Source organism: Hordeum vulgare, chromosome 6H (assembly GCF_904849725.1).
Source record: "Hordeum vulgare subsp. vulgare chromosome 6H, MorexV3_pseudomolecules_assembly, whole genome shotgun sequence".
Taxonomy (NCBI): Eukaryota; Viridiplantae; Streptophyta; class Magnoliopsida; order Poales; family Poaceae; genus Hordeum; species Hordeum vulgare.
In genome coordinates, this window is record NC_058523.1 from 528373788 (window position 1) to 528394541 (window position 20754).

The 20754-nt window shown below is 43.3% G+C and overlaps 1 protein-coding gene across 1 annotated transcript; it reads left to right on the plus strand.

Annotated features, from left to right (window-relative positions):
• The first annotated feature begins 7637 nt into the window (after positions 1 to 7637).
• Positions 7638 to 18683, plus strand: LOC123405931 (protein SEMI-ROLLED LEAF 2-like). Its single transcript, XM_045099440.1, has 20 exons — positions 7638 to 7701; positions 7877 to 8091; positions 8256 to 8330; positions 11160 to 11275; positions 11758 to 11872; positions 11992 to 12120; positions 12448 to 12495; positions 12875 to 13077; positions 13243 to 13439; positions 13617 to 13888; positions 14118 to 14267; positions 14349 to 14780; positions 14876 to 15025; positions 15913 to 15985; positions 16186 to 16313; positions 16923 to 17117; positions 17210 to 17347; positions 17440 to 17565; positions 17712 to 17858; positions 18087 to 18683. The coding sequence occupies exons 2-20, from the start codon at positions 7981 to 7983 to the stop codon at positions 18234 to 18236; spliced, it is 2955 nt and encodes a 984-aa protein (XP_044955375.1). The 5' UTR covers positions 7638 to 7701; positions 7877 to 7980; the 3' UTR covers positions 18237 to 18683.
• Positions 18684 to 20754: the final 2071 nt, after the last annotated feature.

Genomic DNA, 20754 nt, shown 5'->3' on the forward strand with positions numbered 1-20754 from the left:
TGGATTCACATCCAGCCCCATCATCATTAGGATTGACATTAGTAAACAAGGATTCAATAGGAGTCACACCAAGCACTTTAAGATCTTCGTGATTCTCATCACGAGAACACGCCTTTTGAAGCCATTCATGTCTAGCACGAATTTGAGCGATTCTTTCTTTACTCTCATTCATGGAAACGTGCATATCTTTCAAAGTTTCATCCATATTAATCTTGGGAGGAACACATCTTGATTTCAAAGCTTCAATATCAAGAGACATTCTATCAACAGTCCTAGCCAAGTCTTTAATTTTAAGCAGTTTTTCTTCTATGGAAGCATTGAAAATATTTTGCGAAGTAATAAACTCCTTAATATTACTCTCAAGATCAGAGGGTATTTTATTGTAATTTCCATCAGCATTGTTGTAGGAATTGCCAAAATTATTAGAGGGATTACTAGGAAAAGGCCTAGGATTAAAGTTACCTCTATAAGCATTGTTGTTGCCAAAATTATTCCTACCAACAAAATTAACATCCAGACTTTCATTGCAATTCTCAATCAAGGAAGACAAAGGCATATCATTTGGATATAAAGGAGCACCTTTACTAGCAAACAACTTCATTAACTCATCCATCTTAGCACTCAAAGAGTTAATTTTTTCTATAGCATGCACTTTTTTACTAGTAGGTGACCTTTCAATGTGCCATTGAGAATAATTTCTCATGATATTATCTAGGAGTTTTGTAGCTTCCCCTAGTGTGATTTCCATAAAAGTTCCACCAGAGGCGGAATCCAAGATATTTCTAGAAGCAAAATTCAAACCAGCATAGAAAATTTGTATAATCATCCAAAGACTCAGACCATGAGCGGGACAATTTCTAATCATCAATTTGATTCTCTCCCAAGATTGTGCAACATGTTCATGATCTAGTTGCTTAAAATTCATGATATCATTACGGAGAGAGATAATCTTAGCGGGTGGAAAATACTTGGAAATAAAGGCATCTTTACACTTGTTCCATGAATCAATGCTATTTTTGGGTAAAGATGAAAACCAAGTTTTTGCTCGACCTCGTAATGAGAACGGAAACAGCTTCAATTTAATCATATCATTATCCACATCCTTCTTATTTTGCATATCGCATAACTCAATAAAGGTATTAAGATGGGATGCATCATCTTCACTAGGAAGGCCGGAAAATTGCTCTTTCATAACAAGATTCAATAAGGCAGCATTAATTTCATATGATTCCACGCTAGTGGCGGGAGCAATTGGAGTACTAATAAAATCATTGCTATTAGTATTGGAGAAGTCACACAATTTAGTGTTTTTAGACATGGTGACTTAGCAAGCAGACAAGCACACAAGCAAACATAAAGCAAGCAAAAGAAAGGGCGAACGAAAAAGGCAAATATTTTTGTAAATTTTGTTTTTTAGAAGTGGGGGAGAGGAAAACGAGAGGCAAAAGGCAAATAATGTAAATGCAAGAGATGAGTTTGCGATAGTTACTTGGATATGCTTCACTTGAATACTCCCCGGCAACGGTGCCAGAAATTCTTCTTGCTACATCTCGAGCTTGCGTTGGTTTTTCCCTTGAAGAGGAAAGGGTGATGCAGCAAAGTAGCGATAAGTATTTCCTTCAGTTTGAGAACCAAGGTATCAATCCAGTAGGAGTATCAAGATGAGGCACCAATGCACCCGCGCAAAAACAAACAAACTTGCACCCAACACGATAAAGGGGTTGCCAATTCCTTCACGATTACTTGCAAGGTGAGATCTGATAGAGATGGAAGGTAAATAGAAATAAAAGTGCAGCAAGGTATTTTTGGTGTTTTTGTATGTAGAGCTGAATATATGATGTGTAAAATAGACCCGGGGGCCATAGTGTTCACTAGAGGCTTCTCTCATGATAGCAAGTATTACGGTGGGTGAACGAATTACTGTCGAGCAATTGATAGAATCACGCAAAGTCATGACGATATCTAAGGCAATGATCATACATATAGGCATCACGTCCGAGACAAGTAGACCGATACTTTCTGCATCTACTACTATTACTCCAAACATCGACCGCTATCCAGCATGCATCTAGTGTATTAAGTTCATAACAAACGGAGTAACGCCTTAAGCAAGATGACATGATGTAGAGGGATAAATTCATGCAATATGATATAAACCCCATCTTTTTACCCTTGATGGCAACAACACGATGCGTGCCTCACTACCCTTTCTATCACTGGGTGAGTACACCGCACGGTATGAACCCAAAACCAAGCACTTCTCCCATTGCAAGAATTATAGATCAAGTTGGCCAAACGAAACCCATAACTCGAAGAGAATTACAAGGATACGAAATCATGCATATAAGAAATCAGAGGAGACTCAAATAATATTCATAGATAATCTGATCATAAATCCACAATTCATCGGATCTCGACAAACACACCGCAAAAGAAAGTTACATCGAATAGATCTCCATGAAGATCATGGAGAACTTTGTATTGAAGATCCAAGAGAGAGAAGAAGCCATCTAGCTAATAGCTATGGACCCGAAGGTCTGTGGTGAACTACTCACGCATCATCGGAGAGGCAATGGTGTTGATGAAAAAGCCCTCCGTGTCCGAATCCCCCTCCGGCAGGGCACCAGAACGGTCCCTAGATGGGATCTCGCGGGGACAGAAGCTTGCGGCGGCGGAAAAGTATTTTCGTGGCTCTCTGTGTTGGTTTCGGGATTTTTGGGAATTTATAGGCGAAAGAGGTAGGGCAGAGGAGGCACGGGGGGCCCACGAGCCTGCTAGACGCCTAGGGGGCTCGTGACCTTCCCCGAGACCTCCTGCCTTGGTTCTCAAGTCCTCTGCGTATCTTCTGTTATGGAAAAAATCATCCCGCACGTTTTATTCCGTCTGGACTCCGTTTAATATTCTTTTCTGAAAAAGGTCAAAAACACGGAAAAATAGAAACTGGCACTAGACACTGAGTTAATAGGTTAGTCCCAAAAATGATATAAAATGGCATATAAATGCATATAAGACATCCCAAGTTGATAATATAATAGCATGGAACAATCAAAAATTATAGACACGTTGGAGACGTATCAGGCCCGGAGGCCAAGAAGCAGAAAAAGAAGTTTAGTCAGACAAACATCGACAAGAAGGTGAAGCTTGCGTTCGATAAAAAAGCAATTGAGGACGTCGAAAAAGCAACAGAGGAGAAAAATGAGTTGCTACAACAGGCAGTCGACGTTGTTGTACATGCCTGCAGAAATGATTTCGCTACTAACTTGATCCCGACTATCATCAATTGGACGAAGGAAAATCTAGATAAGACGGTACATGATTTCCCCATGCCCAGTTTCGTCGGGAGCAACTCGGTGAACAACACCACCGCACCATCACCTGCTCACGCAACCGGGCCTGCTCCCACACCCGCACCTGCACCCGTTCATAGCAGCCCGTCCTCAGTCTGTGGCGCGCTAGGCGGGCCTTTGTCTTCGGCTCAGCTCGACGACCTCACGGTCATTACATGTCGCACCAACATATATCTAGAATATTCCATTTTCGTTGCTTTTCAGATGTTTTACGCCACAGACATGTGTTTGCAGGCCGACGAAACCCCGTGCATCATAGTCTACTTGATCAAAGGCGAGAAGGTGGACGTGGGAAAGGGGGTGATAACGAAGCCCTTGGAACTCACGTTCCACGACCAGCCGATGCCCGGTGGGCACTTCAGGGTTACCTTGTCGAGTGTGAAATCGGGGCACGAGGATTTGCCTCCTCCAGTATGGCTAGGGGGAGAGGACGACGAGACCCTGTCGCGGATTGGAAGCTACAAGGGTTGGGTGCTGCTATGGCCGAAGAATCTTCTTCGTCTGGAGCCGGCCGAGAGCACACCAATAACCACACATCAACAATCAGGTATGGACACCACCACCCCGCCTACGCTATTACCAGCGCATGTAGTGCCGAGTGAGAGCGGCGGACGATTTGATGAAGGGGGTCCAATAGTGGCTGATGTAATCGCTCCCGTAGAACAAAGAATGGATGATGAGATGGAGGAGGACCCTCTTCAGTTCCTCAATACACGTGCCGGTGACGATGACTTAGATATGATGAGTCAGCCATATGATGACTCGGGCTATCAACATGCTAATGAGGATATGGATGATCTGCCCGGGCAGGAACGTCCTAGCAGGGATTGCAAGAAGTCTCTCTTCATGCAATCCTCACAGGACACGCCTGAAGATGCCGCCTCAACAAAGGCTCAACTAGTCGAGGGTCGTACAGTAGTCCTTAGACCGACAACACTGGGGCAGGGGTTAAGGAAGGGTCTGGAAGGTCAGCCCAAGAAAAAGGAGAGGAAGAGATCGGGGAAGATAGGCCCAGCTGCCTATAAACAAGCCAGAACACATAGCAGCCAGACGGTGGCCATGATACATGTCACGGGCGAGCCGATGCTACCGCCGAAACTGCTGGAGGCAATATACGGGGATCTCAGGGGACTGCACGACCATGTGTTGTCGACTGAGAAAAGCCTACTAGCCTCGAAGGATCCAGGATATCCGACATACGCGGCTCGTGTGCCTGAGGGGAAGTGCTACGTCGACACACGACCCGCGGAGGTGGTCTTCCTGTGGTTTGATCATATCTTCGAGACGTTTCTGACAAGGCGGCTCGATTGTACAATCGTCCTCCTTTTTGCGCTACATATGAGCTCCGTCATGAAGAGAGAAGAAGTCTCGCAAATCTGTGTGGCGGATCCATACTACATGCACGAGTCCTTCTTGAGTCTCGACGACTTTGAGCGTAAAACTGCTAGGGAGTGCCTCGAAAACTTCATGGTATAGAACAAGGACTAGGAAATTGTCCTCCTGCCTTATCATCCAAAGCAAGTCAGTGTCGGACAACCCTTTCGTACATTTCAATCATTCCTTCTCGCTCATACGGAGAATAATTTGAGGTGTTTTTTCCCCGCAACAACGGTGGCGTCGTCCTTATCGTTCTTTACCCGCGAGTCTCCCTCGCCGTGTATTTCGACCCTACCAGAAACAACGAGAAGAAGGACTACACCCACGTAATGAATATTCTAGATGATGCTCTCCAAGGCTTCATCTTCAGGGGTGGCCACATACAGATCAGGAAACAAAGGAACCGCAAGACGAGTTTCTCGCATAAAACCAACTTCTGCTGCATCCATGTCCCGAAATCAAGTACGCACGATGGATTCTACCTCCTCCATCTCATGATGGAGTTCAGAAGGGATCACCAAAAGCTTCGCATGACAACCAGAAACGATGATCATATCCGCAAGTGGGTAGAATCTCAAGGAGAAGCGGATTATAAACTTAAAGATGACTTCTTTCGCATCCAGAGGGACACTACGACGATCATCATGAAAGAAGTCGTCGAAGTGAATGGGATGTTCCACCACGGCCATATATCGCGAGTTGACGTCCGAACTTACATAGGCATGCAACGTCAGGACCTCATGCCGTTCAAGAAGCTAGGGTCCATCCTCGATGATCTGGAAGGATGGAAGTTCTAGTGATTTACGATGCCGATGATGATGATATGTGTCGGTTGAACTTGTATATACTTTCTGTAGCGATGAAACTTTGTGATGTCCACGGTCCCTACCGAACTTGCGTAACGCTACTTTGTTAGTTTGGGTACGATGACCTGCATACTTCTAGTTAATTAGTTTGCGTACGATGAAACCGCGTTCATTATTTATGTTTACTATATGTTGCATCTAGTTGCTAACCCTTTCTTTTTTGTGTTGCTCAAGTATATTTTGTTGCATATGATTGTACATTCTCTTGATGAAGATGCATCTCTCACAGGTACCTAGATTCTTGATGGCGAAGTACCGGTGCTATGTCGTGTACAAAGGAAAGGTTCCGGGAGTATACGACGAGTGGTCCGAGTATCAGGCGCAAGTGGAGGGGGTCTCGGGCACCAGCCATAAAGGCTTCAAAACCAGAGAAGAAGCAGGAGCTAGTTATGTGAGGCTCACGCTAGCGCGAGAGAGGGCTCATAACCGCCACCTCATGTACTATATAGTTTCGCTCTCACTCATAGTGATAGCTCTTCTCACGTATATCATTGTTTAGATGGATGACGATGTAGTTGCAAGTATTCGAGACTTGTATCGCCATTTTCGAGATGATGAAGAGATACCACTTTGTGTTGGATGATGATTATGATGATGACATGATTTGATGAGACTATTCGTATGTTTATGCTATGATTACATTTGTATGTGAATGATGATGACATTTGTATGTGCTAAAGATTATTGTATAAAGCCTGCTCAAATACAAAGCAAATACGAAAAAAAAATCAAAAACCCTTACCAGTAGCGTGGCTTAGTAAAGCTCGCTACTACTACGCATGTATAGTAGTAGCGCGTTTATGTAAAGTTCACTACTGTTACGCGTAAAACTCGCTACTGCTACGCATGTATAGCAGTAGCGCGGGCCAACACCCGCTACTGCTACATGTTAGCTGTAGCGCGGGCAGACCCGTGCTACAACTAAAGGTTAGCTGTAGCACCGTATTAGTAGCGCGGGAGCCCGCGCTACTGATACGTCTAAAACCCATGCTACTACTAGGCTTTTCCGTAGCAGTGTTAGTCACACCCTTGCTGCTTACGAACGATCGGAGGGTTGCTCTCTCAACCTAATTCACCAATAATTGAGCAATGAAATCCTTTCCACCTTGCAAAAAGGCAGTTCTTCATCGGCCTCATTTGAAAAATGTACTTGCACAATATATTGAGCTTAAGGATAAAATAAGCTAGAACCCAGGATTTTATTTTGGAATGGGCTCTGTCTATGACATTTTATTCAACTCGCGAAGGCATATTAAATTGCTATAACCATTCAGGCTTGTCTGGGACTGTTCCGCTTCATCAAAATCAGTTTCACTTCACCAAATCCACTATAAAATAGTTTCTTGCAGAAGTTGTAGCACTATCAAAGAGAATGTTCAGTTTTCATTTAACTCCAGCTCCAAAAATAGAAAATTTGATGAAAATAATCTATTTGATTTTTGATTGGATGACACCGGGGGAGGGGGGGGGTAAGTGGTATCCACTTGCTGGTGGCAGTGGCGGGTAATTTTATGCACCTTCAGCTTCTAGAGTTTTTAAAAGCACCCTTGAAGAGCTTTATAAAAAATTGAAAGTTATATATCATATTCCAAAAAAATTATGGAACAGCATATCGTAAAACTATTCCGTTTAACTTGTGTTTTCTAGAGTAAAGCTGAATCTTAAGTAACAGAGCAGTCCAACCAGAGTCTTAAGCATACAATTTGGTTCAAATAGACTTAAAAAACGATTTATTCACATTTTGATGAACTTTTTTCCCGGCGGGCCCACCTGTCAATGAAACGAGACGTGGGCCCGGATCACTGCGCACGTATAAAAACGCCCGGAGAAGCCGTGGGCGGTGTCCAGATATAGAAAAGGCCACGCGAGCGCGGCGAGGGCAGCAATTTAGGCGCGCGGCAGCAGACGGCGCGGCGACGAAGGAGGAAGGAGCGGAAGAGGAGCCCCCCCCTCGCCCGGACCCCCCCCTTCCCCTCCCTTCTCTCTCCCACCACCACCCCCACCACCACCCCCGTCGATCGCCTGCCCTCGCCGCGAGGCGCGGACCAGCCGCCGCGCCCTGCGCCCTGCGCCCGCCCGCCCGTCTCGCCGATCGATCCATCGGACCCCAGGTACGCACGGACGGATTCCCAGACGGTTCTTGGGCATGCAGCTTGCCGCCGGTCAGGAGTTCGCTCCGTCATCTTTCGACCCTTTTCTGCTTATTAATCGGAAATGCCAGTCGCCGTCGCTGGCGGATGTGCCGATTTGATTGCTTGGTTAAAAAAAATCGTTTCTTGCGGGTAGGCGCAAGTGGGGATTGGGCGCGATAGGATTCCGCTGATGGTGTGAGCCGCGTACGCGCTGCGTGGACGCCTGATGGTGGAGTTTGAGGCACCTTGCTGACGACCATGGAAGTGTGCGAGAGCCTGTGCTTCCTCTGCCCCGACCTGCGGACCAGGTCTCGCCACCCGGTGAAGCGCTACAAGAAATTGCTCGCCGAGATCTTCCCCAAGTCGCAGGTGACGACGCGCGCTATGTTCCAACGGATTTGAATTTAAGACCGCCATGCATCCGCATGCCAGCAAAATTTTCTTGTTTCTGACACTAGCTAGATTTCTACTATGTCAGTATATACCTATGAGGAAACTGAGGACCTCTAGATGCATTGTCCTTCGTTTTTCAGGATGAACCACCAAACGACCGAAAGATAGGAAAATTGTGCGAATATATTTCGAAGAATCCGCTGCGTGTACCAAAGGTGTGTTTCTCTTTCAGACTCATATACTTATTGTTCTTGCGCAACTCCCCCCGCGGTGTTCGATTGTGACCGACAGCTCAGTTTTCTGTTGTTCTGGTGCAACCTAATCCTCTGAAGAAGTCTAAAACTGAATTCTTATCAAATCATGTCTGCACCCTTTATATTTCTACCCAGGATATTGTGCTGCAGTTACAGTCGTGTATTTGTGCTCTTTACTGGTTATACTGGACAATTGCTGCTTGCCTAAATATCTGTTCCTCTCGTGTTCGCTGCAAAATTGCTTAGCATTGGCCTACAAATTGTATTATTTGGGTACCGCTAGCTGCCTATATTACTGACCAGAGCACTATTGAGTTTGTTGTGCAAAGAAAATCCACCTAAAATTTAACTATATCATACATCAAGCCGGTTTTCTTAATGAAAATAATATGCTGGTTGTCATATAGAAGACGTGAATCTCGGCATACGCATTTTAACGCTTCTAAGAGCAACTCTAGCCGATCCCGTAAAAAATAGAGGAGTATCCAGCAGAGTAAAGCTTAGTGGAGTATTTTTACTCCACAAACTTTTGTCCAGACCTAGTCGATCCCCTAAATATGAAATTCTATTTTACAGTGCAACTACATATTAGCGCACATATAGAAACTAAATATAAATAGGAAGATTCAAATAAATCACGAATATAGTTTGCAAACAGAATTTAAAGTTTACAAACCATATTATTCAAATTGAAATACACGAATGGTTCAATTATAACAAATAACATGTAAAAACACAATTAGGAAGGGCTATGAAATTGCCAGTGATGCTCAATATATGATCTTGTTGGATCTGGTTATGAACTTGTTGGTTCTCGATCCTACGATGCTTCAACGAATGTCTGGTTTCTATTTGGATCATACTCTAGCTCAACATGAGTCCCATTGGTAATGTACCGAAAGTTCTCAGACATATCTCTCGTCTTCAATGACCATGTTATGCAATATGATGCAACAAGTAATGATTTGCCATAGAACCTTGGAGCTCAAGTAGCCGCTTCTACGTTGGGGAAAGTGAATATTTTTGTTACCTTTTGGACGCATAATTGTTTTGACTAATGTGACCCATGGGGGATAGATGCCATCCGTAAGGTAGTAAGCCATCGTGTAGTTGTGCCCATTGACTGTATAATTGCAAGGAGGAGTATCTCCTGTAACAAGCCTAGCAAACAATGCTATCTCAACAACACATTCAAGTCATTGCGAGAGCCAGGCAAGCCAAAAAATGAATGCCATATCCAAAGATCTTTCGATGCAACTTCCTCAAGAATGATCGTTGGATTGTTGCAAGGGCCTTTGTATTGACCTTTCCATCCTGCAGGACAATTCTTCAGACCCAGTGCATACAGTCAATTAATCCAAGCACCCCTGACCATCCTCTTGCTTCACTTTCTGCCATTAGCCTGTTGTTGTCTTCCTCGTTGGATGCTCCCAAGTACTCCGGCCCAAAAACTTTGACCATTGCTTTAGTGAACCTTTGAATGGTCTCCAAGACTATAGCTTCACCAAGGTGGCGGAACACCCATATGCCCAAACTCGAACAGCCGCAATGCAGTCATTGCTTGCACTTATCTCTCCACATGTATTCCTTCTAAGCTTGAACCAATCATCATACTTCTCAATGGCTTTTGCAATGGTGGGAAAAATACTTTTGTGCATTCGAAAGCGTCGGGGATACTTCTCTGGATAGGTTGTATTTGGATCAAAATAATCTCTCATGATCTTGGCATGGCCCTCCGCTCTATCATGATTGATTTGTATGCGGCCAAATTGTGGTCCTCTTCTCGGCCGTCGAATACCATCATTGAAAATCATGCCAAGAATAGTTTCAAATTTTCGTTGTCTTCTTCCTCTCCGGATGAATGAGTCCTCGAAGATCATCCCCCTCAACCTATTCATCTTCAATTCAAACGGTTCGTCTCAATTCGATTGTACAACAAAAATGGAAGAAAAAAAATCTCACCTAGACAACCCGTTGAACACTTGTAAGGCGATGGTGGTTCATCAGCCGGCCGGTGACATTTAGGCCAAACCAGCGAGCGATGACGCATTGGAATGAACTGCAGAGGTGTGTAAGCACGGTCAAATGCGGCGGCCGCCAACGAGGAAGAAGATTCAAGAGCAATCCAACGAATTGGTTAAGGAGATGGAGGTGGCGTTTCACCTTGATTCCAGCAACGGCGACGACCAGCGAAGGGCTTAGATACAGGCAGAAGGGCGACGAGGGCCAAGAAAGGTGAGGAGGTAGCGGCGGGGGTGGCAGACGGTCGCCGGGAGGTGCGCTGACGAAGAGGCGGTGGGGGTTGGGAGAGTGGCAAGCAATTTTATTCCGCGCGGCCGTGATCGAGCATATTTAGGCACCAGATAGGAGGCGGAGTAAAAACTTTACTCCACTATTCGGTTTAGGGGTTCGACTAGGTGCCGATTAATTTGACTCCTCTATAGCCTTTTAGGAGATCGGCCAGAGTTGCTCTAAGTCTATTTCTGCTGGTACATGTTCAATGCAAGTAAGGTATTTGCTAGTAAAAATTGCTAGAAAATAACATCACACTATTAAGACAAGTAGTGGAACCGGAGGATTATACCTCTTAGGGAGGGTTTTAGAAAGTACTGAGCTTTTCCCCTACTCATGGATTTGATCTTTTCCTCATTCATAATTATGCTGCTTGTCTGAAAAACTGGGACCTTCTGATTAAGATCTAAAGAGAGTTTTAATTACAGATGAACTTGCTTTTCGAAGGCACGAGTTGGAAAACCTAAATAATGATGTGTGTGCACTTCATTTTCACAGATTACCGTTTATTTAGAGGCAAAGTTTTTCAAGGAATTGAGAGCTGAGCGTTTTGGCTCAGTGAAAGTTGTCATGGCAATTTACCGAAAGGTGATATGTTCTTGTCAGGAGCAACTGTAAGTTGTTTTTCTCTTTCGAATATGTCACTGAAGGTTCTAGATGATAAATGTTGGAACTTTAGATATATTTATGATAATTTCATTGCATGTTTACTATTTTTTACTTACTCCACCCGTTTCTAAATACAAGTCTTTTTAGAGGTTTCGCTATGGACGACATACGGATGTATATAGACATACTTTAGAGTATAAATTCATTCATTTTGCTCCATATGTAATCTGTAGTGAAATCTCTAAAAAGACTTATATTTAGGAACGGAGGGAGTAGTTTCCAGACTGCCATGTCATGCCTATATAGAATAATATCATTCCTGTTACTCTTTGTCCAATTTTATATTTGAGTTATGCTTTTTTAAGCTATCTATTTCGGGTAGACTCTCTGATCTCTTGAAACTTTAAAAATTGTACATAATGCAAATATTTTATATGTTCTGTTTGTGTGAATAATCGCTATAACGAGCGAAGTCACTGTTTTGCAGGCCCCTTTTTGCCAATAGCTTACTGACCATCGTAGAGACAACAATGGAGCAAAATAGACATGATGACTTACGGATAATATCGTGTCAAATGCTTTTTGACTTTGTAAACTACCAGGTATTTGGACATTCGGGTAGGCAACAATTTGTGAATTAAAATAGTTTTGAATTTTGTTATCATCAAAGACAACTCTTTTCAGAAAATTTTGAGTTGGTCTTACGCTCTTCTTATTACAGGTTGACAGCACTTACATGTTCAATCTAGAGAGCCAAATTCCTAAACTATGCCAGCTGGCCCAAGAGATGGGTGAGAAGGAGAAGATATCTGGTCTTCATGCTGCTGGGCTCCAAGCCCTTTCATCTATGGTACTTCTTTCTTTGTTATACCTAGTGGCTCTACAGCTGATTGTCTCACAGGCAGCTAGTCCTTCATGATGCTTTTTTGGATGGGGACGTCAAATAGTAGGGTTAGACAGTGTCATCATGGATTATGCATATCAAAATGTTATCTCTTTATGTCTTTTGTGCATCATGCTATTTGAGCTATTATTTGATCATCTCATCAAAAGATTGGGCCTTGTGTCGTCCTGCCAAGGGAAGGATTCATCAGGACAAAAACAGGCCATATGTTCCCACATTTGTGTTTCAAATGTCTATCAAAATCCTCATGTCTGTCCATTTATGTGTTTTCAGGTCTGGTTTATGGGTGAGCACTCCCATATCTCTGCAGAACTTGACAATGTAAGTGTGGTGTCTTCCATTTGCCATTGTGCTCATTTTAGTATAAAAACAACAACCAAACAGTTGTTAGTCAAATCCAAGGTCTTAATGTTGATCTTTTAGTCTGTTTGGTTCGAATAACATCTCAGTCCATAGTAATACCTTCCAATCATTCCATGTTATAAGTTATATATGATTATCGAACATGAACCTATCTTTGGTAGCACCTAGTTTTCTCTTCCTTCGAAACATGTAACATAAAGCTTCTACTTGCCAGTTAGTCGTTAACTCTGTTAACTCTGTTGAGATCATTTGGCCAAATGGGCACAACCATGTATCAGGATAACTGCTCTTCTGTCAGGCTACTTCTGTTCTCAATCATTATTTTTTGGTTGCATAGGTTGTCTCTGCAGTTCTGGAAAACTATGAGAGCCCATATGCAAATCCCGACAATAATGATGACACCGTTGAGGACAGAAGGAATCGCTGGGTGAATGAAGTTCTCAAGGCTGAAGGTCATGACCCTCCTGCTGTTACCATTTTGGCAAGGGTTTCTTCATGGAAAGATATTAGAGCTACCAACGGTGCATTGAATTTGACAACGTAAAGAATTTTAGGCTTGGGTTTATATAATTTTATATTGTACTCTCTCTGTGAAGAAATATAAGAGCATTCACATAACTATTTGATCTAAACGCTCTTATGTTTCTTTACAGAGGAAGTAGTAATTCTAATATCTTATCTCTTTAAATCATTTTTCCTGCACAGAGAAGAATCAGGAAGTCCAAATTTCTGGTCAGGGATTTGCCTGCACAACCTTGCTAGAATATCCAGGGAAGCAACAACCATCCGACGAGTTCTGGAGACAGTATTTCGCTATTTTGATACTAATAATATGTGGTCACCTTCTAAGGGACTTGCACTGTGTGTCCTTCTGGATATGCAAATTGTGATGGAAAAAGCTGGTATTCCATTATTTCCTCAGCCTCTTGGATTTAGTTTACTTATTTAATTGGTGTACACTTTATATTTTCATGTGATATTCAAGAATCAAGATACCTACACATGCATGCTTATCTTCAGTGATTGCTAGTGTTGACAATTTTTCTATTCTTTTATAATTTTAAATTATTGGCTGGCAGGACAGAATGCGCATATATTGTTGTCCATGTTAGTTAAGCATCTTGAACACAAGAATGTATCGAATCAACCAGATATGATTCTAGACATTGTTGAAGTTACATCACGCCTTGCTGAGAATTCCAAAGCTCAATCTTCTACTGCAATAATGGCTGCGATTAGTGATATGGTCAAGCATTTGGGTAAAAGTATGCAATGTGATGGAGATGAAAACAAATGGAATAACATGTATCAGAAAGGTGTAGATGAGTGCATTGTTCAATTGTCTAGAAAGGTCAGTTTTGTACGAAGTTGTTTCAGAAACACCATTTCCTTTCCTTTAGCTATGTACTCCCTCCGTCTCAAAATAAGTGACTCAACTTTGTACTAATTTTAGTACACAGTTAGTATAGAGCCGAGTCACTTATTTTGGGACGGAGGGAGTAGTTTGCAAGCTACGTATTCTTTGCAACCACGCCAACTCATGTGTACATGCTCCTTGAATTTTCTTTTATGCTCTTCAGGTCGGTGATGCTGGACCTATCCTTGATACGTTAGCTGTAGTACTGGAGAATATTTCAAGTACCACACCTGTTGCACGGTCAACCATTTGTGCAGCATATCGTACAGCTCAAATAATTGCTTCACTGCCAAACTTGACATATAAGAGCAAAGTACGTTGATTGAAAATATTTTTTATTTCCGTTCTCTTGCATACAAAATGTTTAACAAGATATATATACTACACATTGTAGGCATTTCCTGAGGCATTGTTTCATCAGCTGATTATGGCAATGGTCTATCCAGATTGCGAGACCCATTTAGGGGCACACCGGATTTTCTCGGTTGTTCTTGTTCCCTCTTCTGTCTCTCCATGCTCATTCTCAGGAACATCACAGACAAGCAAGGTTAATTTGCAAAAGACTTTATCCAGGACATCATCAGTATTTTCATCTTCAGCAGCTTTGTTTGGGAAATTAAAAAGAAACGTGTCTTCATTTCGCGGAAGTCCACGGCGGGATAGCTCAAATCTAATGCCCATCATCAGTGAGGACGCAGAACAGGGCAACGAAAATGAGCCACAATTGTTTAAGTCACAGACTATCCAAAGGATGACTAGTATAAAAGATCCTTCTTCACCGTCTGCAACAGAAATAAAGAACTCAAGTGGACCTGCTCCAGAAACAGTATGTACTATACTCAGCTTTCTTGTGGCTAACAGGATCATTCAGTAAATGCCTATTTCTTAGCAGAACAAGAAGTTTTATTCTTTTACATGCAGGAACCAGTCATCCTCATACTGAGTGCACGCCAGGCAAATCTTCTGCTTTCATCGTTGTGGACCCAGGCATTGTCGCCTGAAAATGTTCCACGAAACTATGAAGCAATTTCACATACTTACAGCTTGATGCTACTATTTTCTGGAGACAAGGTGAGGAAGCGCATTGCCCAGATCTAGGACCAGTTTTGTGTGTGTTCCTGCCAGTACTCTATCCAGTTCTCAAATAAGCTACGTTTTAGACATTGAATGGTCTTGATTTTTTTAATCAAGATGCAACTATATTATATGCAATAGCCTAATTTTTTTTATAATATTCTAAAAACATTTTTTGCACAAATCTATACATGAGATTTTCATGTTTCCAATCCAAATATTTAAAATGATATTGGCAGTCCATTAAAAGTTTGACTGAAGGTATGTCCAAAATGTCACGTATTTGTGAACTGGAGGGAATACATAACAAGAAAAACATATTTTGATATAAATCATTAATGATTTCATTTAGTATTCACATAATAACACCATTTACAAAACTCAGTTGTATGAGCAATCACTATAATACATAAGCTCAGCATAATGACAACAATCTATAGGGTACTATCATATCTTGTTTGGTTTTACATTGCCGATTATACGGTAATTCCTAGGATGGTTATATTCAGCCAGACTATATAGATCAATGATGGCCATATTCAGCATTGCCGAGTTCGGTTTGTTACATTGCCGATTTTGGTTTGTTACATTGCTGAGTTAGGTTTGTTACATTGCCGATTACATCTGAAAGACTGTAGTTGATCGCTGCATGATTATTATCTCCCATTTCCTCATTATATGACTGATCGTCAGATTATGTAGATCAATGATGGTCATATTCAGCTATTGCACCGTTATGATAATTGACAACTTTTTTCTTGCATATGTGGATGTTTATTCTGTATGTAGCTTTTAACCTTAAATTCTATGGCTCTAAGCTGCAAGATGCATTTGATATTTCATTCCATCACTCTCTGTGATTTGACCTAATTGATCTACTGCAGAACTCACATGTAGAAATTCTGGTTGGCAGCTTTCAGCTTGCTTTTTCTTTAAGAAGTATGTCATTACAAGCAGGTACTTATTTCCATGAATTAGTTTTCAGATTTTTTTTACATGAAACTTGTTTTCTTCTACTGAATTGTGATTCGTAAAAATAACAATTATTTTGGCAGCTTTATCTGCTTTTTGTTCAGTTATTCTGGTTTCACTTATGCCATATGAGTAGAAGTCCTATGTTTATACTAAACTATTCTGCAATGTAACATGTTTTGCAGGTTTTCTGCCACCATCACGCAGGCGTTCGCTTTTTACTCTGGCAACGTCTATGACTGTATTCTTTTCGAAAGCTTTTAGTGTTCCAACGCTTATTCCAATTGTGAAAGATTTGTTGATTGAAAGTACCGTAAGTGAAACTACATATCTCCTTGTTCATTATATTTCTGTGCTGAAGACTTGTTTGCAATCCAGAAAATCCATGAAGAGAACATTATTTCTAGGGCACAAAGAGAGCAAATGTTGAAGAGAACTGGGCTCCTATTTCTTCTCTATTAATCGAACATGCTTCTCCTACATTTTCCTTCTTATTTTTATAATATATTTGTGTAGTCATGCCCCAACAATAGTAGGGAGCAACATCTTAATCAAAGTTAATGAAAGAATTATTTAGTTTTTTTGTCCCTTGAAAAAATGGTGCATAATGCAAACGTATCATCTCTTCAGCCGAATACCTGTGCTACCGACCAACGGCAGCCTAGTTTTTAGTACCAGTTTTGGTCTACAGCCAATCATTTTCGGAACAGTACCAGATCAATTTTAATAAGTACAATATCTTCTCAAAATACAGTGGCTGGCATGGAATTAATATGCTTGGTGGGATCATTGATGATAAAAGTATATAGTTCACTCATTCTCTTTACGTGTCTTGTGCTTCTGCCTTTGGCTTATTATAGATATCATATATTGTGTTACTATGCAGTTTGTGTTGATTTTCGATAATCATTCTGTTTACCAGGTTGATCCATTTCTTCGTTTAGTTGATGACCTCAGATTGCAAGCTCTTGACAGTGGTATCGAATCTGTCTTTAGAGACTACGGTTCGAAAGAAGATGACGATTTTGCTTTGAAATCTCTCTCAAACATCAAACTGAATGATCAGTCAAAACAAATAGCAGTTTCTCTTATACTTGATAGCTTGAAGTTATCTGACGTAAGTCACAAGGATACCCTCACATACTCCTGCTTTGACATTTTTATATTTCTGTAGCTGTTAATTTCCCAATATGCCGTGTTTTTCTGTAGTCAGAGTTGACTACTGTAAGAAACCAGTTGTTTGAGGATTTCTCTGCAGACGATGTGTGTCCTATCGGTTCGCATTTTATTGCATCACCTTCAAAATCTTCTGCATATAACGCGAAGATGCACCAAAAATCCTTGGAGGTGATCAGCCATGTTTAGCAATGGAGGAAACATCAAATCCTGTAAACCATTAATTTTCGTTTTCTTATGTTGCGGTGGGACTTATTATGCAGGTTATTCCTATGGGATTTATTTTCGAGGATGATACCATTGTTGAACCAACTGACACCTTAGCAGAACCGACGTCGCGACAACCGTCGGATAACGGTCTTCTTGATGTCGATCAGCTTCTCCAATCAGTATGAATTTGTCTCCTAGTTACCTCGTGTACTCTGGTTTAATGCATAACCCAAGCTGAATAGCTTTCATGAAATATGGAGGTGGTAATTAATAGCCTTTTAAGATGCATCAATACATGCTAAAAAAGAGGTTATCATTTATGCAGGTTTCAGAGACATCTCAGAGTATTGGAAGATTATCCGTGTCAACAAACCAGGGTTTGCCTTTCAAGGAGGTGGCCAGCCAATGCGAAGCTCTCTTAGCCGGAAAGGAGAAAAAGCTCTCTGTCTGCATGAGTGCCCATCAACAAGAGGTTAGCAACTTGAGCTAACTGTACATTCAAACATGTGTAGATGGTACTCCCTCCATCCCAGAATAAGCTATGGAATGAGGGAGGGAGGGAGTACATTCTATGGAATGAACCGTTGGACATGTCAATCACATCACCATATAGTTCTATTGCTTCTATACAGCGGGACGGTTCTTCTTGTGTTTTGTGTGGTCATTGTATCAAGCTCACAAAGATTCCTGGGACTTGCAGGTTGGCACTGGGATGCCCGAGTCATCTGAGCCAGATTCTCCAATAGCTGGGATAATCCTGAACACAGACGATGACCAATGCTTCTCCAATTTCTGCAAGCTACCAGTCCTGAATCCCTATGACAAGTTCCTCGCATCCGCTGGTTGCTAAGACCGCCTGCCGCAGGAAATGTACACAACGATAATGCGCAAATCTATGATCCTGCAACACCAAGATAAGCTACCAGTCTCCAGCAAATGGCGGCTCTAGCTCCATGCATCAAGCATGATGCATTTGTTACTTGCAACCGATTGAGGAGAATCACCTGTATGCAAGACGAGATGGATTCATCCTCTTAAGAATCAAACAGAGCCTTGATAGCACCAGCCGGTTGCCTGCACCTTGCTCCCGATAGACATAATGGGGGATGTAATTAATTCTGCCCAACAAGAATCAGCTAGTCGTTTTGTGTAATCTGTTAGGGTTTTATCAGTCGTTAACCAGCTATCTCGCAACTGTAATTATGCAAGCTGGGATCATCGTACCGTGTCACATGTTGGTATTCATGTGTACATGGTCCAGGAAATTCATTTGTTCAGTGTTTTTCTTCGAGCTGAACCCATTGATCTATGTTTGGCTCATCAGTTTGTAAATTGGGTGAGTAAAGAGAACATATCAACTGCTTGTAGTGTACTTGCTGCAGAGGACTTGGGTGCACTCACAGAAATTGGAAAATAATTCCAACAAATCCCCCAGCAGGCAGACAATATTGTCTACCTTCCTACAGATTTTATTTCAAAATTTTATAGATAGCTTGAGAAACAAAAAAAAGGCAAATCTATTGATACTTAGTAGCTAATTTGAATTTGAGGATCTTATAACATTGGTGTAACTTAAAGATTTTAGAGTTACAACTTCTCCTGGGTTAGTTCTCCTAACTTTTGTGTGGTTTTTTGTGTACTTACAATTGTCGGTCCATCTTCTTTTGTCATCATCTATTATGCGTGCAGGATAGCCCGCTCGTCTCGCCCGCTCCCGCGAGCGGGGAGGCGAGACCTAGCGCCGCCGGCTCCAGCCTCCCCCGCCCTCCACCCCTCCCTCGTCGCCGCCGGCGGCGGGGCCTCTTCCCCTTCCTCGCGGTGGACCGGCGCGGGACGGCGCCATGGCTCGGATGCGCGCGGTTCTGCAGGACGGCGTGGTGCGGCTGCGGCCGGGACGACACAATGATGGTGTCCTGGGGTGGAGGCGCGGGCGGCTGCTCGTCGGGGGCAAGGTGGGGCATGCCTGCGCGGTTGGCGGTTTTGGGTGTCCCGGCCCAGATCTGCATCGACGGATGCTCTCCCAGCAGGCGGCGCGGGCTGAGGCCGCATTGGCCGGCCGCCGCTGGTGGTTGTGGCTGCTGGAGGTGACCGGCGTGGTGGGGTGCTCCTTGCTGGGGTGGTCCGGCGGATCTGGCCCGTCGGCCTCTTCGGCGGGGAGGTGTGGTGCTCGGTGGCTCTCCGGGGTTGCTGGCGCGGTGGCTTGGTGGGAGGCGTGTGTGCTATCGGAGGTGTTGTGCGTGGGGTTGTGGTGTTGGGAGGTGCTCCGCGCGAAAGCTTGCCAACCGACGATGTCGGCGTCTGTGTACGTCGTCTCACCTTCTTGGAGGCACCGTTGAGGAGTTCTCTCCCTACACACCCTCGGATCCAGTTCTTCGGATGAAAACCTTAGGCCCGGTTGGGCCGGACGACGACGTCGGCATCGTTGCTTCCTCCTTGGGGGCGTCGTCTTGAAGAGCTTTGGATCTCGTTTGCACTCTCCAGGGGCTAGACGCTCGCGACATTGCGGTCGACTAGGGCTCGTCCGACAATGTGGATGATCTGCGCGGCTTCTTGTGTGCCAACGATGGCCCCTTCAAGCGGAGTAGGTTTTGCTGTTGGGTTCTAGTAGTCGGTCTCGTCCGGCGTGTTCGAGGGATCGTCGTGCCTCTCTTGTCTTCTGAAGTCGGAGGTGTTTTGAGGGGGATCCTTGCGGTGACGATGACGTGAAGACGGGTGGTCGGTTCTGGCGCTGGCTCGGCGCAGGTCCAGTGCTTTTCTTCCTTCAATGCTCGTCGGCTGAGTCGAAGCTGCCTGATCGCCGACGCGTGTGGTGGACTGTTTGGCGTTGTCCAACGCAGGCCTCTACGCTTGTCTGCGGTGGAGGCTACATCGATGGTCGTCGATGGTGAAGTTGGAGTCGCCCTCGCGGAGGCGTGATGACGATGACGCCGGACTACAACCTCGACGGAGCTCTTCCCCTAGGCGGCGTGTGTGCGTTCTTGTGTAGGTTGCCAGGTCGCCCTGTGTGCCATGTTGTGACGGACGCATTGTAACAGTTTTAGCCCGGTTTTCCGATTATTAACCGGCAACTCTCTTCGACCTTTTTTAATGAGATCGGTATCTAAGGGACCATGTTTAAAAAAAAATTGTCGGTCCATTTTATAAGTTACATGAAACTCAAAGTTCATTAGGTCAAGGGGAGTCACGTACGTCCATAGAAGGTCGATTCTCCCAACTTTGCGAGTTTGTATGCAAACCATGGGATTCACATAGGGAGGTAATGCTACCAGGCTTCATTGGTCACACCGGAACTCGCGGGTCGTGCTTAGATTTTATATCCAGACATTATGCAGTCAAGATATAATGTGAACCTCTTTTCTCGTGGGTTT